The following is a 27,376-nucleotide window of genomic DNA, read 5'->3' on the forward strand; positions in this document are numbered from 1 at the left end:
TCTGTGTCAAATACAAGAAACGGTATTTTTGTTCCTTTCGAATCGCACAGTTCTAACTGAATTCTTTCCTCAACTTAGAATACAAGTAATGCTGTCGTGACATTCGTAAGAAAAAGTTGCGCCGCAAAGAAGACAGTATTTAGCTTGGTTTCTCTTTGCATTACTTCAAAAAACGAAAGCATTTTGCAGTCAACTCGTTTAGCCATTTTCGTGGACCGATACTAAACAAACGTGCCTCTTGTAGTCCGCAATGGCGGAGACAAATGGGGCCGCGAATTTAAATACGAAAAATGAGAATTTTATCTGCGGCGTCGTTGAAGGTATCTAAATTACTATTAAACGATACGAAATATTCGTTATGGCATATGTATATGGTCATCGTTCGTGGTGGCTCCACGTAGGAACGGAAATGAATGGAATGCACAATTTATTACAATAGCTCGTTTTGTTCTGATAAAAAATATATTTTGTTTTTACAGGTTTTTACGGCCGACCTTGGACCACCGAACAGAGAAAGGATCTGTTTCAAAAGCAAGTATTTTATACTGATTCTAACTGTATTCGTATATCATATTAAAATTTTTGTTCAATTGTATATAGCTATGTCGTTAAATGGGTTTTAGATTGAAAAAATGGGGAATGAACTCATATTTGTATGCACCAAAAGACGATTACAAACATCGTGCATATTGGAGAGATTTGTACACAGTAGAAGAAGCAGAACATTTAACAGGGCTGATAACAGCTGCTAGAGAATGCGGTATTACATTTTATTATGCGCTATCACCAGGATTGGATATTACTTATTCAAGTACAAAAGAAGTTACTGTATTAAAAAGGAAATTGGAACAAGTTAGTCAATTTGGTTGCACTGCATTTGCATTGTTATTTGATGATATAGAACCAGAAATGAGTGAAGCAGACAAAGAAGTATTTCAATCCTTTGCTCATGCACAAGTGTGTATTAAATGTGTATATTAGCATGTCAACTATGACATATCTTTTTCATAATTAATTGTAACATTTGGTTAACAGGTTTCTGTTACAAATGATATATTTCAACATCTTGGTCAACCTAAATTCCTTTTGTGTCCAACACAATATTGTGCAACTCGTGCAATGCCAAATGTAGCATCTTCGGAATATCTTAATACACTTGGGAGTAAATTGGCACAAGAAATTGATATAATGTGGACTGGTCCTAAAGTGATATCAAGACTTTTAACTATTGAATCCATTGAGGAAATTACTGAGGTTTTGAGGAGGCCACCGGTCATATGGGATAATTTGCATGCTAATGATTATGATCAAAAAAGAGTGTTCTTAGGGCCATATTCTGGACGATCGCCTGATTTGATTCCAAAATTGAGAGGTGTTTTAACAAATCCCAATTGTGAATATGGAGCAAACTTTATAGCAATTCATACATTGGCCCAGTGGAGCAAATGTAATGTTGATGGAAAGAGAGACTTAACCTTGAGTTTGTATTTTATTATTTCTGATGTTGTATTATATTATAATTGCCTTTTTAGTTGTTTATTATATACTTTGTAGATGATTCTGTCTCAGCTGATATCAGATTAGAAACTGAAACAGAGGATGGTATGCTGGGTGAAGATGTTCCTTCCACAATGTCTCCAAATATGTATCATCCTCGGCATGCTTTAAAAAATGCTATTAATGACTGGTTACTGGAATTTAACAAAAAAAGAGCTGCATGGGGTGTTATAGCAAAACCACAACCATGTGTTGCTCCAACAATACCAATTCCCATAATTCCTTCTGTAAATACATGTATGAGTCTGACATCAACAACAACTACTACTGTTTCATCAACACCTGCACCAGTAAACAGCTCCAGTCATCTTCAAGCATTGGCTGAAGTTTGCTCAAACGTGACGCCTAGTGATAATTTTGTATCTCCTTCTGGTCCTGTTATGAATTCTTTAGTATCTGATACAACTGTTGTTAGTGAACCTATTATTCCAACAATTTCTACTACTGCGGAACATGTAACGACTTCAAATACTTTGTCATCCATGGAACCAATGGATTGTAATACGACACCTAATAATTCTCCAGCACATGCAGCCAAGATTCATACAGAAGACGATGTTATGATAGAAAATACTTCTGTAAGTATTTTAGGGTATGAATAATAATTACGTTTATACAATTTATATAATTCTTCAATTTCGATTTATAGACATGCAGCGAAGCTTCTGGCAGTATGCAAGTGGAAGTAGACAGTACTTCTCCTGTAGTAAATGGTACTCAAATGATTGTTGAACATGATAGTGAGAATCACGATACTGCTGATAATGCAGATCAGGAGTCTCAGGAGTCCATTGATGTTGATAAACAGTTGACACAAGAAGATCTATCTTTATTATGTGACCTCTTTTATTTACCATTTGAACATGGTGGTCAAGGTATTCAATTGCTACAAGAGTTTAATTGGTTGAAAAGTAACGCCCATGTTATTATGAGAAAGTCAAAAGAAGAAGAGGCTGTGTCTCAATCTAATGTAAGTGATTCCATTCTTTCATACTGAAAATAAAATATATATCTAAGTATTTTTTTAAACAAAATGTTAGATTGAAGAATGGCACACACGGGCGGCTAAATTAAACGACATGTGCAACGCTGTAAACAGATTATTTCAACGACTTACATACTGTAATAATCGTGAGTTACTATATGATCTGTATTCATATGTTTGGGATATGAGAGGGGTCGTATCTCTCTTAAACAGTTACGTGAAATGGTTGGGTAAGTTATATTATTACGTATATAGCATATTTTTAAAAAGACATTAAGAGAGGTGCTCCAAAGCATGTAGAAAATAGTACTAAAACCAATTTATGTTACAAATGCAATATCATTTTTAGTATGATTTAAGTATTTTTTAATCCCTTACATCATTCATTCTTGTAATTATAAAATGTATAAAAACAGTAATAGTAAAGTATACAAAGAAAGTTTATTCAAGATGCTAGTATGCTGGTACAATGATTGATATAAAACAAATTATTTGTATCTCTTCAAAATAATGTCTTATTTTTTTATTTCATTTTTTGCATTGTCTTGATTAGTAGAGAGTTGTATTTGTTGTGCTACAGATGAGTGCTGTTATTAATTTTTCTCAAAAGTATTATAATTTACTACCTATACTTATATTTCAGAACAAAAGTGTCTCGAGTATCGGTAAGTGTAATGTTCTATTCTTTTTTTTAACTCACTCATTTGGTCTTTTTACAAGGAAGATGTGTTTTTATATGAAATGTATATGTTTTATCATTGAAGATATCATTTTTACATATAGCAAGAATTTGTTTTTAAAAATTGGAAATACCTTTATAGTACTGAAAAATAATCTTGTATGTATTGTTTATTGAAACACTGTTTCATGTTTAATATTGGAAAATATTTATTTAATGTATTTTAATAATGTACATTAAATATCACTCTACACTTCCATGTAAAATGACATCATTTGTACAATCATAAAACACGCAAAGAACACATACTAATTTCGAAAATTACTGATACTTTGTTAACTTGCAATTATTAGAAAATGAAATAATAGTTTGCCTCCCTTAATGAGGAATAAATATTTTGCAAACATTATTTCTGAAGTATAAATTTTCCATAAAGTAATAAATTATTATTCTAACAATTAAATTAGAATAAAAAGAAAGAACTTTTATTATAACATTAGTTACAACATTTATTAATTCCAGAAATTTCAATACTTTTTAAATGACAAAGAAGTGAACAAACATCAGTAATAGTTGGAATTAAAATATTACATAGATCGCATATCTATGGAATCGCATTTGTGCATTTGTTTCTGCGCTTTAGAATCAAATGTACCGCGTAGCGCGCGAAACGAAAAAATACGGTTGCCGTAAGTCAAAATCAGAATAAGTTAAAACCATAAGTTAAACTTTTGGTTTATTACTGTATCTTTTTGATCATTCGTATTTTTTGCAAATACTATTATATAATTGCAAAATATGTAATTTTTTATATAAAATAAAAATTAAAACAAAAATTGAATAATTTATTCAACACTGAAAACCAATTAATAAGGCTTTTTATGTTCAACTACATACAAACCTTTTATGAAATGATTTTCTTATTTTTAGACTGACGGCTTCCTATTTATAATTCTGTTGGTAAATAAAGCAAGTCACAACACTTCTCATTCTTTTCTTGTTATCTTCTAGTAGCAAACATTACTTGGTTCTGAAAAACTACATATATGCATAATACAAGAATAAAAAGAATTGATGTGGCTCTCTAGCGCAATATTTGGCAAAACAATTTTCCATAGCAAAGACTTTCTTGGGAAACTATTTAACAGCATCAATGTGGACCTGAACAAATACTGTTTTAAATAACCTTGTGCCAGCTATTAACATATTGGTTGACTTTCTTTCACAGATTGTTTGGCAGAAATGTATTCGTTGCATTAAAATTACATAATGTTATTTCATATGTGTAATATCTAAAAAAATAACATAAAAAGAAAATAATTCTTGCAGCGAATAGTTTTTGCCAGCAGTATAAGTGTATGAGGAACAGTACAGCTTCAATTCACTGACTAACGTGCATTTCTGTGTTTTCTGTCTTGTTGGTAGCGTTTGGCAGATTCCCGTCGACGATGACAACGTTTACCCAGGGCAGCTACACATGTATGCAATTCACCAGTCTGAGTAATCCAACAAAAAGCGCGCGACTAACAAAGCTTCAAACCAGCGAAGACAGTCGCATACTATCAGTTTGCGTTTGAAGCTTTGTAAAGAACTATTATTATAATTAATGCAAGCAAAAGATTTGCGCGTAGAAGCAGCGTTCTGATGCCTTGAAGGATCTATCTATACTCAACACAAATTCGACAAATATCTTTTACATATAATATAGTTTGATATGGGGTAGACGGACATACTTTTTTACTTTGCAAAAATTTCATATATACATAATATTTGCACATATATTTTGATTTTTATATTGCTTTATAAAATTTGTCTGTAATTATAGATAACTTAAACTATTCATATATATTCTATTTTTATATTAACCATTGTATAAAAACATTGTGTAAAATTCACATTCTTTACACTCTGAAATTGTATTATGATAAATGTTATTTCTTTTTTCAATGTAGTTGCACAGTATGCCAATGAATTTCATATAGTAACAATTTTTGCATTCAAAGTAAGTCCATCTACAACATTTACAAAATTGGCAAAGCTAGGAAACAATTTTATGAACTGTTAAGAGTTTTTCCTGAATATTGTACTGATCAAACGCAACCAGCAAAAGCTGTGTGTTATATGCTTTCTTAAATTATTTTTCCGAATTTGCGAAGGTATTTATTATTTCGTTAAAGAGCACCTTTCGTGAGTTGTGAATGACCAGTAAAACATCCTCCTTTTGCCAACTTGCCTGTACTAATTTCTTTTAGTTCCAGAAACTGTTCTTTTCAGGAGTAATAGGAGTTTTATCTCAGGCGCATTTTGGCAAACTGGATTACCATTCCACCAATCCTATTTTCCTTCCCATTATCTCAGAAATTTATCACTGCGCGAACTTTGGTGCAACATACTCCAAAATTAATTTTTATTGTTAGTTCATGTTCATAATAATTAGATTCAATTTGATATTAATACAGAGTTTTAATAAGACATCTTGTCTCGTTTCTTTTTAATTTGAAAGGTGCTCAATTTTCAGCCAAATAATCATTTTCAACGTGTATATGTTGAAAATATGGTTTTATTAATCAATAAAATGATGCACCATAGTTTTTTGATTTGATGGGTTTCTTTATTTCGCAAAACAATTTTTTCAATTTTATAAGTAATACTCTTAGTAGAGTAGCGAGATAAAGAAAAATAAGGTCCCATCAATCGAAATGTACTTCTGCATGTTACAAATTTAAGCAAAATTAGTGCTCAGAGCAATGGAGGTCATTTCATAAATTTCATAAATTGCATTATCGCGCGTACATAAGTTTTATATTTCACCGTTTATTAAGGCCAAATACTATATCTTGGGATAGGGTTCTCAAATGGCTGGAAAGAAACATTTATGAGTGGGAATCAAGAACCATGGGTGTTTCGTGGAGGCCTTACGGCTGATCTACAGGTGAATTGAAATGTAGTATTTTTTTATCGATAAAAACATCCTAGTTAAAGAAAAATAATAATATGAATTTACTTTTCATAGAGATTAATTCCAGTGGACAGTGGAAATGATTTATTCATTTATAAAGCACCAGAAGTGCCCAGTAGTAAAATCTATACAATTAGACCTTATTTAGTAAGTGATGAGGAAGAGGTTTATGCTGTGTGCAATAAAATTTATGGCTGTACAATATCATCTGCAGTAGCAGATAGGTATAAAGAATTTGAAATTTAGAAGTAACATATAAACCTTCTATTTTACATTAGTTACTTATCAGTACTTAATTCTTATTATAGATTCCTTAGAGGTTTCTTAACTTTGAGTCCAGAAATGTGTATGGTTGTTGAAGATGAAAGTGGTATAGTGGGTTATGCATTGGCTGCCTTGAATATAAAGACTTTCAATCAGAAAATGATTGTTTCTTTAATTCCTGAATTGCGCATAAAGTACCCATTAGATGACAATATAAATGATTTGCCACAGAATGTTCAGGTATTTATATCTTACGTTAACCTCTAATAATTCAATGTCTGATGTATTCATTTTTTAATTTTCTTTGTAGGATGCAATAGAGTATTTTCATTCGTTTCTCCCAGATGTCTCCGAACAATTGTGTAAACAACATCCGTCAAAACTTTTTTGTGCAGTATTGCCAAGTGTAACGGACCAATCTATTCCTAAAAGATTAATCACCTGTATTCTTGCAGCTTTAAGAGCAAACGGTAAATAATGTTTTTGTGTAACCATTGTTATGGAAAATGTAGTTGAAATTAATCTAAATCTCTTATAATATTTTTAGGTTCCTTTGGTGTACACACTACAATGCCGTGTACAGAGAAGGAATCGCATGAATTCTATAGTAAATTAGGTTTTGTCGACCTGAACCCAGCATATGAGGAACATTCTGGGATCAAAACTATGTGTAGAAGCTTCTAACAAAGAGTGAGTACACCAGTGATATTTGTGAATAAAGTATACTTGCTTGAACCATCTTCAAAGAAAGCTTCTATGACTTAGAAGCATACAGATTACATAGAAATTATTTATTTCTAAAATCTGAGAACATTTCTGTCCATTATGTGTTCCTGTACAATGGGCAAAAGATTATTTATCAAAGAAATTGATACTATTCTGTGAGAAAGTGGAAGATAACATAGACAAATTTTACATTATACAATCCTTGATGAGTCGTACTTGCTTTCTGAGAATTGTCCCAGAATATCTGCCTTCTTAAATTATAAAATCACAGAAATGTGTTTTACAATATGTGCGTACATACAATGTATATACAGTATAAATTAAGCAGCAGTAATGTCTGCACTATTGAGCAGAGAGAGAACATGAAAGTGTAAAATGTGCAATAGTAAGGATTAAGAGAGTGAATTGTCACAGAATAGAGAAGAGAAATCTGTTTATTTTATAAATTTACATTTATGTGATATAATGCTATGGGACTTCACAGTATATCCAGTATGCTTGTGTATTAATAGGAAGTTTTCTTGAAAGAAAATGTATATAATGTGTTGAATGATGTAAGGTGAAAAAATACCAGTATGCGTGTTCAAATGATAAATTATTTAAGCTTTTTATCCTGTTAAAAAATATTTTCTTATTAGATACTGTTGCTACAAGAATGCAATAAACAAGGTTTAGTTTTAACTTTTGGTCTGTGTTTTCAAGAAAGCTACCTATCTATAGGTATTTTACTGTCCCATAGTAAAATTTTCACTGCATAATGTACATAGTCTTTTTATTTTCAATGTATTATCCCAATATTATTGTTCTTAATTAGATATCGGTATTACTAGCAATTCCTAATTGGCTCTATGCTTACAATTCATGTATGCTTGTGTATATATTGCCACAGAATGTGATACGTAGAATTTTGTATAGGGAATATTCATAATTTCATTAGCATTCAAATGTATCAAAGCAGTTAACTGTTTGTAATCTAAGTAACATAAGTTACATTTTGTATGATTATTTGTTTTAATGATACTATGTTTGTTACCATCATAAGTAACTTAATTTTAAAACAATGTCCTGAAAAGAATTGGTCTGATAAATTATAAATTAATAAAAGATCAATAACAATTAGATCACTTGCTGATTAGGTAGTAACAAATTAGTTGTCCATATTATCTTTTATGCGTCAATGTATCAAATGTACAAAGCAAAAAGAACACGCACATACATACACACAAAAGAAGAAATGAAATAAAAATGAAGATTTTAGATATTTGCCTTATAACTAGTGTCAGTATTACTATAAAAACAGATGTATCATGAACCAAGGTGTGATTCTTTGATTCTGATTAAAACAGAATTTTACTAGGATTTGATGCAGGGCCATGTACAAAGTGAGGAGATTCGATCTTCGTAAAAACTATCAGTGTCATTCGAATCTATCTTAATTCGAATCACCACTTTTTAGGATTTTTATACTTGCTACGTTTTTACGGCAATCGAACAGAGAAGAAAATTGTTCTGACGGGAAGACTGGAAAGCATTTTTCTTCATATTTTTCGTTACAGACTTATTATGATTCGTTTACAGCCATATTTTTCTCACGGAAAGCACGTTAATATATCTTCACAGAAGAGCAAATAAATGTAATTGATTTTATGGAAATCAATTTTGTAAAGTAGCAAACTTTTTAATATACATATGTTTTTTCCTTTGATGTTTTTTAAACTGAAATCTTATAATGCGAGTACAATAATATTTCCAGTTATCTCGTCGTGTATTTTTAAGTAATGTATATGTAGTTCACTATGAAACAATATGTGATTATTACTGAGTTATTTAAATAAATATGTCAAGACTGATACTTCTGGCTTAATCAAAATTGAAATGACAGAATGCTGTGCTGCAATACAAATAATTATTTTAAGAGGCATATTCTGATTGTTCAATACTTTAAAGGTACTGTTGCAATGTCATTGTATTTTCGCAAATTTTGAATTTCAATTTGGAATTGTAATATCTGAAATTTCAAAGAAATGCACGAGATTAATGTGTAAAACGTATTTCCTTTTTATAATAACTGTTTTATTTTTACTAAAATCATTATATCAAGTACCTTTTCCATTTCACTTTTTAGTAAGTTTTGTTTGGTTCTAGGAGTTATTTCATCTGTAATTTTTATTTCAAGCTGATTCATAGATTCCAATACTTCATTAATTCTCTGATTAATATTCCTACAAGAAATAAATATTTGAATTTAATTTTTTTTATATAAATTTTTAATGTAATATTGTTAAAAATTCTTCACTCACTCTGGTGGAATGAATTTTTGTTTGCCTTTTTTCCTTGATTGCAAATTTTCCTAAAGTTCAAATATTTAGAGACCAATTTTTATAAAAATTTACCAATTTAAAAAATAAGCTGTGGAATAAATCTCACCAATTTGGATTTTTGTTTAAGTATGGAAGCATAATCTTTCAAATCGAAACCAAAAGGAATGTCATCTATCAAAGAAATATTTTATTCAATACAGAGATAAGTACATATAGTGAACTTTGTTATGATACCTGTGTTTCGTCTCATTGCTTTTTCCATAGCTACATTAAAACTTCTTTTGTCTTGTCTCCATTCTTTTAAAACATTTTGATCTCTGAACAATTCAAATAGCTTAGATAATTGTACTTTGTGTAAAATGTTAGGAATATAGGAACTCTTACTTTAATTTTTGAAATATTAATGCTTGTTTGCTAAATAATTCTTTTACTTTGGAATAATATAGCATGTGATGTTCCATCAAGATATTTGTACCTTTATTTTTACACCTGAATAAATTACAAAAACAGAAAACATTTTTAATTTTAAAATTGGTTTAATGTAATCAACTTCTAAGATTCAACTGGATATATACTTTGTAATTTAGTATGATTACTATTAGTATCTCAATGCAGTAATTAACAGAAATTACTATTTTTGTATAAATTTTTTCATAGTGGATTATATTTTTTGATTAATTGCCCAGAATGTAATTATACTTCTTTATTGTGTTCAAAATAAAATACTAAATGAATATTATGAGTCAAAACTCACTTAAAAAATGGTGATTTGTGGCAACTTACTAGCAATGCATATTTTAAAAGAAAAGGTAAGTTGAATACAAAACATTGTTTTACTACTTTTAAATTTGTTATCAAAATAAACGTATTAATCATATAAAACTTTCTTAATGAACATTTAAACTGCTTTCATATTTTAATATTGAACACTACCTATTCAAAGTCAATTTGCAAGCCATATTTTGGGAACCTCTAAATATATTATTTATTCTTTTTAATTGAAAAAAGTGGATCTAAAAAAAATTAAATTTTTTGTTTTAAACACTTTAAAAGTTCACGTTCTTAAAAATATAAAATTCTTCTTTTTTAAAATGCAAATTTACATAATTTACTTTTTATGTGAAAAAATTTTGTAACTGTGTACATAAATGATTACTCTACTTTATTATTCCTATATAATTTTCTAAACATGACAAAATCCAATCTGAATTACTTAATCTCATTGGATATAACTTAAATCTCTTTCCATCATTTGTGATGATATCAAAAATTTGTTCAACATTTCTTATACTACTACATTTTTCAATATTTTCCACCAATGAAAATCTACTTTTTATCTTTGGAGGAACAACAGGTTCAAACTTATTGATAGGTAAATTAAGTTGACACTCTTTTTTTAAAGATTTAGCATATGTTTTCAGAATTTTTACATTCTGTCTCACATAAAGAGATCTCGGAGATGGATCCATCAATCGCAAAATTTTGCTACTGATGTCATTGGTTTCATTATGAACACGATTATCCATTTTAGTCCAACAATTGTTTACAGTTTCTAAATAAGTATATTTTGTTTTCTGTCAGCTATTGTTTTGCTTTTTATTGGTTTCTGAATCAATTATTTCTTTTAAGCAGGAGTTACAAAGGAATGTTGATTTCTTTTTAAATGGGTAGTTGATGTTTACTAAGAAACTGAGTTCCTTATCATAATACCTGTTACTGGGCTTGTAAAATTTGCGTTTTTTGGTGGTAGATACATTTCTATTGTGAACTATATTTTTGCATGATGTGATTTTCTTCTTGCACTTTCTTGGAGACTGATAACAGAGAATCATTGATAACTTTGGCTCAACTTTATCTGAAATAGGAAATAAAAGGTGAACTTTGTTAATGTTTTGAATATAGTTATGATTTTGAACAGTTTGTAAATATCTCAAGTGTTATAATATAATGGATCCAGTTCTTTCTATCTATCAAATTGTAATATATTGTATAGTACACAATCTATATTTCCAAATCTTATATATATTACAATAATAATACATTCTCTAACTCTTTACAAATCATAAAAGGTAAGTATTCATTAAAGTAGTTTCTAAAGGAGGTAAATATATGCTATACTCACTTTCTTTGAACTCTACTTGACGTTCAGGGTGTGCATTATTCCATTTCGTTCTCAAATATTCTAAAATTTCTCTACAACCTAGAACCAAAATATCTTTTGGCGGTGTTATAAGAGGGTTCTGCATCACTTGAAGAGTTTTCAGTTTTGTCAAAGTGCCTGGAACATGACAAAATGATGTCTTCTTTTTTTAATTTTTAAAGATCAAAGATTCAATTTAAATTCAAAAAATAGTAGCGCATTACAAGTCATGAGTCATCACTTAATATTAAACGAATATTAAACTAAAATCTAGTGTATAATTATATGTCTTTGTAGTTCCACTGTGTTCCTTAATTAAATAAAGCTTACAGAGTTCTAATGGTAGTTCCTCTATTTTATTTCCCTGAAGAAGAAGCGTTTCTATACATGGATGTGATTCTATGCTCTTTGGTAACGATGAAAGTTGATTATTCCTGATATCCAACCACTCTAAGTATTTTAAAGATGTGAAAACTTCCGCCGGAAGTATAGTCAAATTATTATCTGCTACGTACAGCATCTGAAATCAACGAAAATGTTCAATGTTTTGTAATATTAACTCTAAGAATCATTACTAAAAATTCAATAAGTCACGTGAGAGTCGCAGGAACGTCTCAGCGAAATTACTTAAAAAAGCAATATACCTTTAATTGTGAAAATTTGTTCAATATTTCATTAGGGAATTCTGTTAACTCAGTATTGGAGAAATCTGCAAACGTTTCGTTACAGACAGGTACTTTTTTTGATACTTGTAGCACAGGTATACTGATTTTCGAAGATTTCTGCGATTTTTTAAATGTTGCGTCAGAAACGTCCGAGACGTTGTCCAAGAAAGTATCCTCCAATAGTAGACTTAAGTCACTTCCTGTTGTGTCCTTCAAGTTATATTCTTTTGTTTTAGTAACTGAATTAATATTTGACGATTCTTCGTGTACTGCAAGTTGCGTATTTTCAAAAGCGTCGCATAAAATGTTTTCTCCGAGATCAATTTCTAATATATCCGAATTTTCATCCGAGGCGTATGCATCTTCTATATTATCGAAAACTCGTGACGATCTTCGATATAATTCACTCGCTTCGCTAAATTTTTGACTGTCCTCATTGTTCTACGAACATAAATTATTTTCACAGTATTCACTTCTTTCTTCTAGTACAAATTGTGTAAATATAAAATGTGAACAAGTTTTAAAAGAAGTTAAGAATTTAATTTATTTTGTTGCACTTAACATTGTTGTATTCTTACGATATACGTATACAATTATTTTTTATTTAAAATTTCTTTCACCCATTTAGTCGAAAAATAATAAACAATTATTGATAATTATTTATCATTTTTTAATTGATTAAAAACTTGTTGCATATTAAGAGGCAAAGTTTATTTATTATTAAATTAAAAATTTTAAACAATTATTGTGAAAGAAAAAGAATATGCATGACAGATAACTGCATTACCAACTATTCATATAGTGGACAACTCTTTTTCTCCGTAGTATCGTAACTTACAATGACTGTCAGTCATATTATTATTTACGTAATTATTAAATCCATTGAAAAGATTACACATAAATTGTGAGTTGCTAAATAGTCAGGTAGTAAATAAGTAGACGAATTAAATTTTATCGATTGCATGAGCATAAATAAAGAAGCGTATAAAAATTGCAAAAAATGATTTACTACCTGAGATTTATCCTCAGTCACATTTTCTTCATTCGTGGATAAAGAAGTTTGCTCAGTAACCTGTTTCTCTTCTTCATTCTTCGCATCTTCAACAGATTTGTGAATTGATAGAAATCTCTTGTCAGTTGATTCTGAATTGAGTCCATAATATTGTGTTAACAAATTCTTCGCTAGATCAGACATATTGTAGAACAATAAGTTCACTCGATTTATACACGATAGAGTCGTTTTTGGAAGTTGAAAGCGACAGTTTCGACAATTGTGAGTTCAATCGATAATTCTTGTTTATTCATTGCCCAGGTAACGAGACTATACATACATTGTTACTTTTATTAAAAATGGTAATTGAAGTACTATCTATTTTGTTCTAAATTATTTGTCATCTAAATCGTAATGGTGTAATTCATTAACATAATTTGTTTTATTTTTGGAATTTTTTAAATGATTTTGTAGCTATAACAATATAGATGAAATTTATGTGTTTAATGATTGTAACGTTACTTCAAAATTTGTAAGAAATGAAAAGCAATTATGTGCTTAATAGGGATGTTGATCTTTTAAAGGATCGATTTTTTACAATGGTAGATTAATGTCGATTTGTTCAATAAGTATCGGCATCCTTAATGCTTAATGGAGATTGAGGAGTTAATTATGTTAATTAGATATAACGCAAGCGTCAATGAAAAATGTACTCAACAAATTTTATATCAAATAAATAAAATAAAAACACACGCCAGGTGTTACTAAATGGGGGAGTGCTCGTAAATTTTTGAAGTAGGAATTTATATTCTTTGATTTCTGTTGTTTTAATAATTTTCTATTAAAAATGTCATAATTTGGTAATTTTTTCTATTAAATATTTGATTACACTATTTATAATCAAGAACATTTTACTAGGAATTAAGCAAAAGAGATTTATTTTTGAATAGTTCATCTGCACTTTTATTTTTGTACAAATTATTGCTTTTCCTTTAATAAATAATTTCTTAAAATATATATATGTACAGTTTTCTATTTTCTTTGGTGAAGAAAAACAACTCAAAAATAAAAGCCAATGTTTCGCGCATAAAGGTTAATAGTCTGATACTAAAAAGTACACTTGCACGAATTAACTTTTGTTTGTAGCTCTCTGGCGGTAATTTCACGAAGCGTTACCACATAACCTTTACTCCTATTTTGTATCAGTTATTCCCTGCTTCGTGTGCCTCATGGGCTTAACCAAGCTGTCGTGTTTCGTGTTCGACAATTTGTATTTGACGAAAGTCGTTTAATTTTCGCATGAAATGTCGGATTCAGAAGCGAGTAATCTATCCGACAATGAAAGTGATCGAGGCGGTGGTGGTAGCGAAAGTGATCAAGAAGAAAATCGCTCCGTAAAATCTGCAGCTGGTAGTGATGCTGGCAGCGTTGGGGAAAGATCACACAGTGTTTCTCGGAGTAGAAGTCCATCTAGATCACGATCCAGGAGTCCGTCAAGATCACGATCGCGATCTCGATCAGGGTCTGGGTGAGTAAAATTCGTCTTTTGCATATTATATAAATTATCGAGCTTTGTTTCGCAACTAGTGATGTATATTTGTTGAAACCCATTGGTATTCTTATATGTTGGTTTGCATGACAGCGGCATATTGAAACATTTCATTATAGATTAAATGTAACCTGTATTTATATTCTTGAGATTTATGGAATTAGTTTTAGCGTGTTTGTGACTTACATTGTTTAAGGAAGTATGATATTAATATGGAATTGATACGATATTGTTTTATAAATACATATGCAATATTTTTTAAATATAGGCTCATTAAATAGTGAATAATGGTATTAGTTGTACACATTCATCAGAAAAAAAAGTATATCATTGTAATATTCTATATTTTTAATTATTATTAACATTTGAAAATAAATATTAAGAGTTATACATATAATTAAGAAAATAAATGCAAGTTGTATCTATTTGTAGTCATTGTTAAACAAAATTTGGCTACACTACTACAAATGCATAATCATTATTTGTAAAGAAGCAATTCTTTCTTAAGTGCGATGTATGTAATGTGTGAAGAGAAGTATATATAATGTGAGACTATTGTTCATTTACAATAATGAAGTGAGGTTTCTTTGACAGAATGTGCATACATGAATATTTGAAACTATAATACACTGCAAGGTATGATCTATAAAATAATATATTTATCAGAGCTTACCAAAATTTGTTAAATCTTCAGCTCAGAAGATGGCAGAGGTGATGAGGCAGAAGAAGCCAGATCTGGGGATGAAGAGTTGGTGGAACCTGAAGAAGAACCTGAAGGTGAAGTATTAATAAAATTATATTATACATGAACTTTTTTATTACTTTTCCCATTTATATATATCCAGGGGAAGATTTGGATGGAAGCAGTGAATATGATGAGGAAGAAGAGGAAGAAGATGACGACAGGCCTCGGAAGAAAAAGAAAAAAGACAAATACGGTGGTTTCATTATAGATGAGGCTGAAGTAGATGATGAAGTTGAGGATGATGACGAATGGGAAGAGGGAGCTCAAGAAATTGGTATTGTGGGAAATGAAGTAGATGAATTAGGACCAACTGCAAGAGAAATTGAAGGAAGACGCAGAGGCACCAATCTTTGGGAGTAAATATCTGTATCTCCAAAAATTTAAAAATTGTTTTTTCATAATCTAACTTTGCTAATTTTTATCAGTTCTCAAAAGGAAGATGAAATAGAAGAATATTTAAGAAAAAAGTATGCTGACGAGTCCGTGGCTGCTCGCCATTTTGGAGATGGTGGTGAGGAAATGAGTGACGAAATCACTCAACAAACTTTGTTGCCAGGTGTTAAAGATCCAAATTTGTGGATGGTGAAATGTCGCATTGGAGAAGAGAAGGCCACTGTACTCCTCTTAATGCGAAAATTTATAACTTATCAATTTTCAAGTATGCAATAATTTTATTATTACATTTTTTATTAAAGAGTTATAATTGTTTGTAATCGTGTAATTGTATTCATCAGATGAACCTCTTCAGATAAAGTCTGTTGTTGCTCCTGAAGGTGTAAAGGGTTACATTTACATAGAAGCATATAAACAACCACATGTAAAAGCTGCTATTGAGAATGTAGGAAATTTGAGAATGGGTATTTGGAAACAGCAGATGGTACCAATCAAAGAAATGACTGATGTGTTACGTGTAGTTAAAGAGCAAACAGGCCTGAAAGCCAAACAGTGGGTTAGACTAAAGAGAGGCATTTATAAAGATGATATAGCTCAGGTTGATTATGTTGATTTGGCACAGAATCAGGTTCACTTGAAACTGCTGCCTAGAATTGATTACACTAGACCTCGTGGAGCTTTAAGAACAGCGCAAAGTGAATCTGAAGCCTTAAAACGCAAAAAGAAAAGAAGACCACCAGCAAAACCATTTGACCCTGAAGCAATTCGCGCTATTGGTGGAGAAGTTACCAGTGATGGTGATTTCTTGATTTTTGAAGGAAATAGATATAGTCGAAAAGGGTATGTTTCGACATAAACTACTCATTTTATTGTTCAACACTTTAATTTTTTAATAAAAATATAATTTTTGATACAGATTCTTGTACAAAAATTTCACGACGAGTGCAATTATTGCCGAGGGTGTAAAACCGACACTTTCCGAACTAGAAAGGTTTGAAGAGGCTCCTGAAGGTGTTGAAATAGATTTAAGTGGAGCTCCAGGAACTGGCCTTTCTGGTAACAAGGAGGATGCAGCAGTGACTCATTCTTTCAGTACTGGAGACAATGTCGAAGTATGTGAGGGTGAATTGATAAATTTGCAAGGAAAAATTGTTTCGATAGACGGAAACATGATAATGGTTATGCCGAAACATGAAGAGCTTAAGGAGGCATTGGAATTTCAAGCGTCAGAATTACGGAAGTATTTTACTATGGGCGATCACGTTAAGGTAACAACGAGAAGATTGAACAAGTATAAAAGAAAATTGTTTTTCATAAAAAATGTTAACTACACTTAATTGAATGTTTATAGGTTGTCGCCGGAAGATACGAAGGTGATACTGGTTTGATAGTTCGAGTAGAACAGAACAGAGTAGTATTATTTTCTGATCTATCAATGCACGAACTGGAAGTTCTCCCAAGGGATTTACAACTCTGCTCAGACATGGCGACCGGTGTGGACAGCTTAGGTCAATTCCAATGGGGCGATTTAGTTCAATTAGATGCACAAACGGTAGGCGTAATTGTTCGACTTGAACGCGAAAATTTCCATGTGCTTTCCATGCACGGAAAAGTGATCGAGGCTCGACCCCAAGGTCTGACAAAACGACGCGAGAACAGAAACGCGGTGGCGTTAGATTCTCAACAGAATACTATACAGAAGAAGGATATTGTTAAAGTAGTAGATGGACCACACGCTGGAAGAGGCGGTGAGATCAAACATTTGTACAGGAGTTTTGCATTTCTACATTCTCGAATGTTCGTGGACAACGGTGGTATATTTGTTTGCAAAACGAGGCATTTACAACTGTCTGGCGGAAACAAGTCCAGCATAACGTCCATGTCGCCAGTGGCAGGATTTATGTCACCGAGAATCGCCTCACCGATGCATCCTAGTGGGTTAGTGGTGTTTCGATACACTGTTATATTTGACTTAATTCACATAGCCCAGTAATTTAATAGGCTTCATTTTATTACAGAGGCGGTTTTGGAAGAGGTGGAGGTGGAAGAGGTAGAGGTCGTGGAGGAGGAGCTCGTCGTGACAGAGAATTGGTAGGTACTACAATAAAAATTACTGGTGGACCGTACAAAGGAAACGTTGGTATCGTAAAAGATGCCACGGAGACAACTGCTCGCGTTGAATTGCATTCCACCTGCCAAACTATCTCCGTGGACAGATCACATATAGCGAATGTCGGCGTACCAACGAAGGATGGAGGCTTCAGTAGTTACAACAGGACGCCAGCATACGGTATGGGTGGCCAAACACCGATGTATGCCAGAGATGGGTCAAAGACTCCGATGCATGGCTCTCAAACACCCATGTACGAAAGTGAGTACCTTCAATATTCAAACTTCTTAATGTAAACCTTCAAAGAAGTGAATCTACTAATTCCTAATATCTTAAATTTATAGATGGTTCCCGTACGCCTCATTATGGTTCAATGACGCCGTCTCACGATGGTTCACGCACACCAGGACAGTCAGGTGCCTGGGATCCATCGGTCACTAATACTCCTGCAAGAACAAATGATTTTGACGGCTACAGCATGGAAGAAGGTGGATCTCCTGGTTACGCACCAGGTTATCCTCCTACTGGCGGACCATTTACGCCACAAACGCCTGGCACAATGTATGGTTCGGAGCAGAGTTTCAGCTCGTATCAACCGAGTCCTAGTCCAGCGGGAAGTGCAACTGCGAGCCCTAGTCCCGCAGGCTACGTTGCTACTCCTTCTCCAAGTGGTACTGGCTATACCACCAGTCCGCATGGTGCATTTGCTACGCCTTCACCGATGGGTTATAGTCCTATGACACCTGGTATGTGTCATTCTTTATGATTAATTTCTTTCTTATGTAGTTTTTTGTCTTTTGAATATCTTTGACGTTGTTTCTTAAAGGTGTTGCAGGCAGTCCGTACAATCCACAAACACCAGGTGCTGGTCTAGATACCAGTGTCGGGTCTGGAATCGTAGGAGGAACCGAGTGGCACACCACGGACATCGAAGTTCGAATTCGTGATTCTCATCAGGATCCTGCGCTTGCAGGGCAGCAGGGTGTTATTCGAGGAATATCCGTAAGTGGCGTTGATTATGTTCTGAACATTTTTCGATCTGTAAACTTAAATTAAAAAAATAAATTTATAAACGTGATTTTCATATTTTGTCGACAGGGTGGTATGTGCTCCGTTTTCCTTCCGGTTGAAGACAGAGTCGTGAATTTGGTCTGCGAAGAACTGGAACCGGTAGTTCCGTCCCGAGGCGACCGAGTCAAAGTAATCATCGGCGAAGACAGAGAAGCAGTTGGCACATTGCTCTCCATAGATAATCAGGAAGGTGTCGTAAAGCTAAATAAGGACGAGGTGAAGATGTTGCATCTGCGGTTCTTGTGTAAAATGAAAGCTCCGAATACATAATTTTTCATTCCAAGACAGTCCTCCGTGTCAAAAAGCGAAGCTGCGAAGATAATTTTAACGACGATAGATAGAATTATTCGGATGACGATAAGATTTCGTTAACCACGACCACTTCGCGTTATACCCCTTATTATGTTCGAGTAGTAAGCATGTTGTGTAAAGTAAATACATACCATTTTGTAAAAATCATTTAACTCTTTTTTTTTGTAGTAACTTTAAAGACACAATGATTGTAACCATTTCTGAAGAGGTATGAAGCTGATAAAGCGTTTTGTATAAAGTGTTTGGTTGTTCTATGGTAAAGTTGCGCTTATCTTGATGTCAAATGAGATTAAAAGGCATAAAACCGTAAATTGATTTTTTCTCATTAAAACTATGCATTATAACGCGAGGAAATAATGTAACAACTTGCTCTGTCAAGAGTTTACACAGCTATAGTGTAATCGTTTATGAAGATTTAATAATCTGAAATTAGTCGCGTAACAAACGCGAGATTTTTGTAACGAGATAATGATTGGGAAACGCTCAAGAGATCGATGTAAATTTTCCGAAATTTTGCAAGGAAACAGCGCATTCATTCTGAATTTACCGACTGGAGTATGAAATCATGCCTTCTATGGTTTCTTCTGTTGTTTGCGGTCACTACCTTCGTTAGCATAAAAAGGTACTCGACCAAGTGTCATCAGTACCATATCTATTCCATTTAGGAATAGATTACGCAGTCTTGAAGAAAATCGACTTACTTAACAAGTTTATAAGGATATAATGATCGCTGTTATTGAATTGAATTGTTATGATATGTTATTAGAGTGATGGGTGTCAAGAATTTCAAACATCAACAAAATATCGGCACGGTGTTATTTGAAAAAAGTGATTCCATTAAGCATTGCTGGTCTGCAGAGGATTTTATTATGTTGAACAGTAGACGAATGTTTCAAGATTTATTGCCCAAGGTAATAATCTAGATTTAACCTTGCATTGGTGATTAGAAATTGTTTATATTAGTCTAAAACTTTATTCTGACCAACTGTTTTTTCTATTAGATATGAAGTTGTTTACCGTTATTGCTTTCTTACTCATTTCCACGAAAATGATCATGACATTTATAATTGAACAAGAATTTTTAAATTAAATGTTCTTTCCAAAGTTATATTTTTAAGTATTGGCATGCAGTATCGTCCGAGTCTTAGGAACTTCGATACTGATAGGACAAATTCGGGCAGGATCTTAATATTTTTATATTCATTCGTGCTACAAGTTTGAGCGAGTAATGTAATTTCAGATTTGTTCGGCAAACATCAGACACGATCGATTTGAGATTTAACCACCAGCTACATCTCTCTGTAGTTATTGCATTTACTTTATTTTCTTCATTCGTAGTTTATGGTAGACCGGTGTCAGTGATGGGGATGTTACTTTGGCTATCACAGCTAGAGTTACATAGCTCTTGAACGTTAAACTTTGCGAGAAATTCTTTTTATATATAAGGGCAACCAACCGCCTTATTAAATATATGTCATCTTCGACGTCAACGATTCAGACTGAAATACAATTTGAGCTCGATTAGGTATAGGAGTAGGAGTATGCAGTATCATCCGAGTTTCAGTCTGTCATTTAAAATATTAATGGTTTAGCGGCGATTTCTGCATTTAAGAATAATGATTCCGGAAATGATGTATAGTACCAAACATTAACTTTCGTAGAGTTTCCTTGCAAATGAGATTAAAAGGCACGATATACATATATATTTAAAAGATGCAATGTAACTTTAAACAAGATAGCAACAAACAATATATAAACAATATATATTTGATATTATAATACAATTCTTAAGAGTGAAAATTAAATATTATTTTAATCTATTGCAATATTGGTATTTTGTTGTTTTACCATCTGTTTTAACGACTGCTGCACAACGACTTTTTACAGATTTTATTAAACAAATACGTCGATCGATAAGAGTAGATTGCTATGGACCCTTTATTGTTTTGTATAATTTGTTAATATTTTTTTTCAACGCTTTATTTCCTTATCTATATTAATTCAAAATATTTCTACAAAATTTAATTTGAATTAAGTTTTAATATTTCTAGGTTAAAAAATTCTTCAATCGAATACGATCATAAATATAATAAAAGAAAGCCATGCAACATTAAATATTGATCATTATTAATAGTTACTTTACTTACATTAATACTTATGTTAATTACATTAATTTCGAATTCTGCTTTCATAACTTGAGTTATAAGGTCGTGTGGTGCCACCTAACGGTAAAGGTTAGAACTATTTTTCTTTAAACTTGGGCGTTTTGTCGTAGATGGCGCAACCATCTTCAAATTACATCTCTTTTTTATTGAGAAAAAAGTTCTAGATTACATTTATAATTGGTATTTTTAAGTACAAGTAAATGTATCTTATGCTTAATGTGAAGTAAAACTGTGTATAAATTGTTGAGTTATAAGAAATATAATCTCGACAAAAATTTGTTGCAAACAAATTTTGAGGAAAGAAATGAGAAAACAATCTCTAACGCTTTATATGGCACATCCTACATATCAGGAAAATAGACTATGAAAATGGATTATAATGTCGATAACCGACAAATATTATTGGCGCTATCTGGCAACGAAAATAGAAACTATTCACTTATAAATTTAGACAATTTATCAACTTGTTTGATCCTTTTACCGCTAGATGGCCGTACCATTGCATTCTCTAGTATTTCTGTAGATTACTGATTCAGGCAATATAATATTATTTTTGAACTATGTGCGACTGCATACTGGGTAAGTAGCAATTAAAAATACTACTTGAAAAACAGTTCTACGCTATTTAAAATTCATAGTAAATTTAAAATTCGATTTATTAAATAAATTTCATTACGTACAAAGGGAGTGAATTTTGCACATTTTATTCGATCGATGCATACGCGTGTATTAAATTAAAACGATGCGTATTTGATAAGTAACCCGTTGATTAACCTATTACAAAACTTAGATAATACCATCTGACGTTACATTCACGCGACACTAGCGAGAAGAAGAGGTAGCCATGGTCACAGCGATATCGGTTGGCTGTTCAAGGTCACCGAGGACTCGTCCCCACCACACCACCAGTCACGCCTACTTTTCCCCCTCTCGTAAAAATAGAAACACCATTCGCGATAAAAGAAATGGTCTCGAGCGGTCAATTCAGTTCGACACATCGCGTTCAATTTTGCATAAAAAAAGTAAAATTTAACGAAACCACGGTTGCTCGTTGAATCGTCGTTACGTTTCTTTTTTTTTAAACAAAAACTACTCGCCATCGAAACTCTCAAGAATCCGTCTGATCGCTCTGCCCTCAATTTTGATTTCACAGGTGAAAGTTCTAAATTACGAGAACGATCGGTACATCGCACTGCTGATGGATTACTTTCACATTTGTTTGGAGAGTGTGCGCAAGCTGTCGATAGGAAAAACGAAGCACCTGATGTTGAAAGCCCTGGCAGACACTATGGGAGGCTACTTGCAAGTTTACATCCTGCCCCTCACGAGGCACTCCTATTACGCCGGGAACATAAAATATCGAAACGCGAGGAAGCTTTTCGAGCTGTACGACGAGTTGAAGCTTTTCCTGGGCAGCAACGGGGCAGGCTGGCTGAAGCCCTCCAAGTGTACGGAGAGCGCGAAAATTCCACCGATCGTGATCACACCGCCGAGAACGTCCATTGCGTGTGAAGGCATTATTACGTACCCTGCATGTAAGAACATTGTTTCGATCGAAGTTTCGTGGAAATTGGTTTCATTTGAGGGTCGAAAGTGGCGCATTTCAGAAGCAGTCTTAATTCAATTGTACACCAAAGATGGTTATGGTTCTTATCTATACTTCGCTTTGGAAGTTATCCTTGAAATTTGTACGATTATTTTACAGAAACCGTCCGAAATAATATTGCTCCTGGAAAATAATTTTTGAAATTCGATATATTGCGATTACAAGCACCCATTGAATTTCACCTTGAATATTTTGAATACAATATTGTGTTTTAACTTTGGCTCACCTCGTTAAAAGGGACTTTTATATCGCTTATTTGGTATAATGTTCCTTAGAAATTGAAATAGGTACGATAATGTTAATATAATTATTATTGGAAAATATTGATGCAAGTTGAGTTACGGGTCAATTTGGACCCAGGCGTGGTATTTCTCGTGATCGCCTAAAGATTGTGAGAAACGTAACTTGAACCGTATAATTCTTTCGTTATCGTTCGTTCCATAGCTTCGACCAATCACAACAGACGAGAGCTTCAGCGTTTCATGTTCAAAAAGATGAAGAGAACGACGAGAAAGAAGCACAAGGCATCCAGAAAAAAACACCACAGTGAGTTGTCAAAAATGAATCGACCTTGACTTTCAATTTTGAAAGATTCTTTTTATTCAAAGATGTAATACCATGAATTTTGCTCTTGTTTCTCGATTCGAAGATGCATCTCCGAAGAAAGGATCGATCGTCATACCCCTTCCATTTTTGGACGACGAGGTGGAACCGAACAGGTATCAAATTCACGAACCATATTCTCTCATTCAAGAATTTTTGTTTATATTATAGTAAAACATAGTTTCCATCTAGCATCGCGTTGCCATTCAAGAAAGATAGTTTGCAGTCTCTGTACGTTGAACATTCGGCTTTCGTGCTGGTTAAGTACTACGTGGGCAGTGTGAAGTGCATCATTTCAAAATCGAAAACGAAAACCGAGTTGGAATCGTTCAATCAGGAGTTTTCCAATTGGCTGCAGCAATCCGTACGTTGTGAGTCGCTATGATCGAAAGTGGCAACCTTTACTTACATATCACGAATTATGGTTTCCATTTTTATTTCTTCTCTTCAGGGGTATCGTGGTTATTATGAAACTACGATCATGTAGAAACACGATAAGGGAATTTATAAAATAAGAAGTATATAAACGTGCAAGAGGTGTAGTTTAAGAGTTGTTACTCAAAGATAACCTCAAAATTCGTTTATCAGTGTCGAACGTACTCAACGTTCAAAGCTTCAAAGGGCCTAATTGGTCAGAGCATATGTACTATAGTAAAACATAGTTTACCATAGTTTACTATTAGCACAAACAGACTAATTGGGTCGACTAACGAAAAAAGTAGACGAGATAGCGCGAAGCGAACGCCTGTGTCTTCTCGGGGGACATTTTGTAAACCGTGCACAGTACTTCCCGCTTTCAAGTGATTACTTTTACACCGGATTCAAGTAATAGAATAATTTCACCACTGTTTGTACTTACACGGTATAAACAATCATTTTTGGTCTCGAGTAAAATTAATAGTTTTGATTTTCTCAAAAAGAACGAAGCAAAATAATTTCTAATTGCTTCCTCTCGAAAGCGGGAATCACCGTAAGAAACGATTAAAAATCATTTGCAAGAAATAATTCTCTCTAAGAAATTAACGCGACGTTGCCGTGACCTTTTTACAGGTACGACGACGCCTCGACGACGAGAAATGGTACCCGGCGTTCGGTGGCGTTTTGAGGGTGATCTCCACGCTGGAGGAATCAGGTACTCGGTAATTTTCTCGATTGACAATTTTCCAAGCGCCCTTCAACGTCGTTTTCCCGTTCCAGGAGCGGAAACCGGTCTTACGGCATGGAGAAAAAGCGGTACCCATCAGATGATGCCCAAAATAGGCGTGCCACCGACCATCGAGGTTGAGGAAGTCGTACAGCCGTTTTACAAATCCGAAGGTGAAAGTGGTGTTTCCTTGTCGAACGTTCGTATTATCAAACGGTTTGCTCTTTAATGTTCGTTTCTTAATACAGACGGGGATACAAGGGTCACGTTGGGAACGACAGAATTGATATCGATCGCCGTGGTGAGCGCGTTGCTGGTGTGGTTGCTGGTCGGTCTGAGCCTCGTGTGTTACAGATTCCTCGTGAAACATTCGGACGAGTGTGGTCCATGCGAGCCACAGCAACCTCCGTACGTTCGCTCGAGTCGTCTTGGTGCTAGTTTTCGCAAACCGTTCGTTAATTAGGTTCAATTAACTCTGTAACGTTCGCGTATACACCCACTCTCAAAAGTAACGGAACCAGTCGTCTATTTCAACAAATTTCAATTTTTGAAATTAAAAAATTTCTCGAAATCTTGTGATTACTGCTAAAATTAGCTAAAATTCATTTTATTCGTTTTATTACTTGTCTGCTATTTGTTTACAGGCGAAGTACCCTATAAAAATAGTAAATTTTAAAACAACTGTATTGTGGTACTTTTACCAAGCACAACAAATTGGTTGTCCCATTTAAAGAAACAAACTTGATCTCTGGATCTCATATTTTGTTTAAGATATTTCACTTTACTCGTTTTATTACTTGTCTGTTATTTATTTACAGGCGAAGTACCCTATAAAAATAGTAAATTTTAAAATAACTGTATTGTGGTACTTTTACCAAGCACAAAAAATTGGTTGTCCCATTTAAAGAAACAAACTTGATCTCTGGATCTCCTATTTTGTTTAAGATATTTCACTTTATTCGTTTTATTACTTGTCTGCTATTTGTTTACAGGCGAAGTACCCTATAAAAATAGTAAATTTTAAAACAACCGTATTGTGGTACTTCTACCAAGCACAAAAGATTGGTTTTCCCATTTAAAGAAACAAACTTGGTCTCTGGATCTTCTGCACCTACCATTAACCTCTTCAGGAATACACATTCGTGTACATTGATTAGTTGGATTATTTTAAATATTAATATGTAAAATTACCGATATTCTGAATAAATATTCGCAATTAAATTTTTCAATTACGTAGTACCTAGCGGCTATATATAGCCAGAAAATTAATAAATACCACGAGTCGATATTAATTGTAATTTTTATTTACTTCGAACAAAGTGATTTGTCCCTGAAGGGATTAATGGCACGTCGATACACAAATATTATGATAACGTATGCATCTTTTTTACTTTCATTTTGCACAAAAATATAGAATACTGGTACCAAGACATCTCTGAGTTAGATTAGGTTAATTATCATAATAATATGTATATAAATTTCTTTATTCTAGTATTATTGGTTTATATGAAAATAAGGAATTCTGTCAGCAATATACGTGCAGTACGCGAGCGCCACGTAAAGGATTGTTCGAGAAATTGGTGGGAAATTGGAGAAACAAGTTTGGTAAATGTCGCGGAGACTGTCAGAATCATTGCAACGACGAAGAACGATGTTTAGCCGCTATCAGTTACAGTAGCAAAGATACGGTCGACGTTAGCACCAGTAGCAGAAGTTATCAGTGAGTATTAATCATTGTGCACCAACATTGATTAATTATGTATCCGAACATTGATTTATTATTGTTGGAGGTCAGGACAGAACTTTCAATTAGTACAGGGGAATAATTGATAAATGACAAATTGAACAACGTCGGTCTTTGAAAGTGTTGTATCTGGTTGTATTTTTTAACTCGTAATCTTTTACATTGATTTTGCAGCATACAGTTTGATAAGAAATTTGCTCAAGATTGACGTAAGTCGAGTCGTATATTTAATTAAATAAAATGTGTATTCGTAAATAGGTTGAGTTAACTTTTAAAGGTTTCTTTTATAAATTAGAAAAGTTCAAATTTGTTTTTAACGAAATGAAATTATACGAATTTAATATTGTTCAAGTCGACTTCAAGAAGAAATATTTTCTTTTCCGTAGAAAAAGAAAATTCACCAAATCCGTTTCGGCGACCTTTTCAAGTGTCCGAAAGGGACGTCTACCTATCAAGGTACGTAATTATAATAATTGAATTTTTCTTGTTATTTATTAATTTCAATGCGTGCAGAATGTTCACTACAGCTCTGATGGCTCGTTAACCACGAACACCGAAAGTCCTGGAAAACTAAGATAATAAACTATTAAATTATATTTACCAGTCTTAGCTTGTACGTTATGATAAATAAAATTGACTACATTTAT

General features: G+C 32.9%; 4 protein-coding genes across 7 annotated transcripts; 3 read left to right on the forward strand and 1 right to left on the reverse strand.

The window, feature by feature from the left end:
* On the forward strand, positions 1–9,829 carry Oga (O-GlcNAcase). Of its 4 annotated transcripts, XM_076306097.1 has the most exons (14): positions 1–320; positions 480–531; positions 624–957; positions 1,036–1,480; positions 1,555–2,135; positions 2,207–2,527; positions 2,598–2,772; positions 4,647–4,700; positions 6,068–6,153; positions 6,235–6,404; positions 6,489–6,684; positions 6,755–6,914; positions 6,992–7,134; positions 9,619–9,829. In XM_076306097.1, the coding sequence occupies exons 1-13, from the start codon at positions 251–253 to the stop codon at positions 7,126–7,128; spliced, it is 2,781 nt and encodes a 926-aa protein (XP_076162212.1). In that variant the 5' UTR covers positions 1–250; the 3' UTR covers positions 7,129–7,134; positions 9,619–9,829. The 4 variants fall into 4 exon arrangements, with proteins under 4 accessions (XP_076162212.1, XP_076162211.1, XP_076162213.1 ...); XM_076306096.1 differs by lacking the exon at positions 9,619–9,829 and having other exon boundaries at positions 6,992–9,175; XM_076306098.1 differs by lacking the exon at positions 9,619–9,829 and having other exon boundaries at positions 1,570–2,135; positions 6,992–9,175.
* Positions 7,046–18,781, reverse strand: LOC143144903 (uncharacterized). Its single transcript, XM_076307785.1, has 16 exons — positions 18,625–18,781; positions 18,473–18,530; positions 18,246–18,382; positions 17,672–17,932; positions 15,510–15,530; positions 13,309–13,394; positions 12,276–12,737; positions 11,962–12,151; positions 11,614–11,769; positions 11,202–11,346; positions 9,876–9,980; positions 9,726–9,808; positions 9,598–9,662; positions 9,471–9,520; positions 9,275–9,392; positions 7,046–9,178 (listed from the first exon to the last, which is right to left on the reverse strand). The coding sequence occupies exons 1-16, from the start codon at positions 18,779–18,781 to the stop codon at positions 9,104–9,106; spliced, it is 2,169 nt and encodes a 722-aa protein (XP_076163900.1). The 3' UTR covers positions 7,046–9,103.
* Spt5 (Transcription elongation factor subunit Spt5) lies at positions 14,480–19,778 on the forward strand. Its single transcript, XM_076306095.1, has 11 exons — positions 14,480–14,815; positions 15,531–15,613; positions 15,682–15,937; positions 16,007–16,239; positions 16,316–16,814; positions 16,891–17,242; positions 17,326–17,912; positions 17,993–18,345; positions 18,429–18,830; positions 18,911–19,086; positions 19,183–19,778. Exons 1-11 carry the CDS (start codon positions 14,592–14,594, stop codon positions 19,423–19,425), a joined length of 3,408 nt encoding a protein of 1,135 aa, XP_076162210.1. The 5' UTR covers positions 14,480–14,591; the 3' UTR covers positions 19,426–19,778.
* On the forward strand, positions 19,751–27,376 carry LOC143144905 (uncharacterized). The gene is made up of 12 exons (XM_076307786.1): positions 19,751–19,773; positions 20,234–20,378; positions 22,786–23,320; positions 23,683–23,784; positions 23,888–23,957; positions 24,034–24,205; positions 24,892–24,973; positions 25,039–25,158; positions 25,234–25,393; positions 26,478–26,705; positions 27,116–27,185; positions 27,243–27,376. The coding sequence occupies exons 1-12, from the start codon at positions 19,751–19,753 to the stop codon at positions 27,306–27,308; spliced, it is 1,773 nt and encodes a 590-aa protein (XP_076163901.1). The 3' UTR covers positions 27,309–27,376.

Source organism: Ptiloglossa arizonensis, chromosome 3 (assembly GCF_051014685.1).
Source record: "Ptiloglossa arizonensis isolate GNS036 chromosome 3, iyPtiAriz1_principal, whole genome shotgun sequence".
NCBI lineage: Eukaryota > Metazoa > Arthropoda > Insecta > Hymenoptera > Colletidae > Ptiloglossa > Ptiloglossa arizonensis.

Bases quoted from the DNA above. Each gene is read 5' to 3' on its own strand.
- Oga (XM_076306097.1), top strand. From the start codon at position 251: ATGGCGGAGACAAATGGGGCCGCGAATTTAAATACGAAAAATGAGAAT. The intron at 4,701-6,067 runs GTATGCAATTCA...ATCTTGGGATAG, and splicing joins TACCCAGGGCAGCTACACAT to GGTTCTCAAATGGCTGGAAA. The intron at 6,915-6,991 runs GTAAATAATGTT...TAATATTTTTAG, and splicing joins TGCAGCTTTAAGAGCAAACG to GTTCCTTTGGTGTACACACT.
- Spt5 (XM_076306095.1), top strand. From the start codon at position 14,592: ATGTCGGATTCAGAAGCGAGTAATCTATCCGACAATGAAAGTGATCGA. The intron at 15,938-16,006 runs GTAAATATCTGT...AATTTTTATCAG, and splicing joins AGAGGCACCAATCTTTGGGA to TTCTCAAAAGGAAGATGAAA. The intron at 17,243-17,325 runs GTAACAACGAGA...GAATGTTTATAG, and splicing joins CTATGGGCGATCACGTTAAG to GTTGTCGCCGGAAGATACGA.
- LOC143144903 (XM_076307785.1), bottom strand. From the start codon at position 18,781: ATGCGGACTGGTGGTATAGCCAGTACCACTTGGAGAAGGAGTAGCAAC. The intron at 17,933-18,245 runs GTAACTACTGAA...CAAATATAACAG, and splicing joins CCGTATGCTGGCGTCCTGTT to TGTATCGAAACACCACTAAC. The intron at 13,395-15,509 runs GTAAGCTCTGAT...AATCTGTTGAAG, and splicing joins TGAAGATTTAACAAATTTTG to ATGCGAAGAATGAAGAAGAG.
- LOC143144905 (XM_076307786.1), top strand. From the start codon at position 19,751: ATGAGATTAAAAGGCATAAAACC. The intron at 23,321-23,682 runs GTACGATTATTT...TTCGTTCCATAG, and splicing joins GGAAGTTATCCTTGAAATTT to CTTCGACCAATCACAACAGA. The intron at 24,206-24,891 runs GTACGTTGTGAG...ACCTTTTTACAG, and splicing joins CCAATTGGCTGCAGCAATCC to GTACGACGACGCCTCGACGA.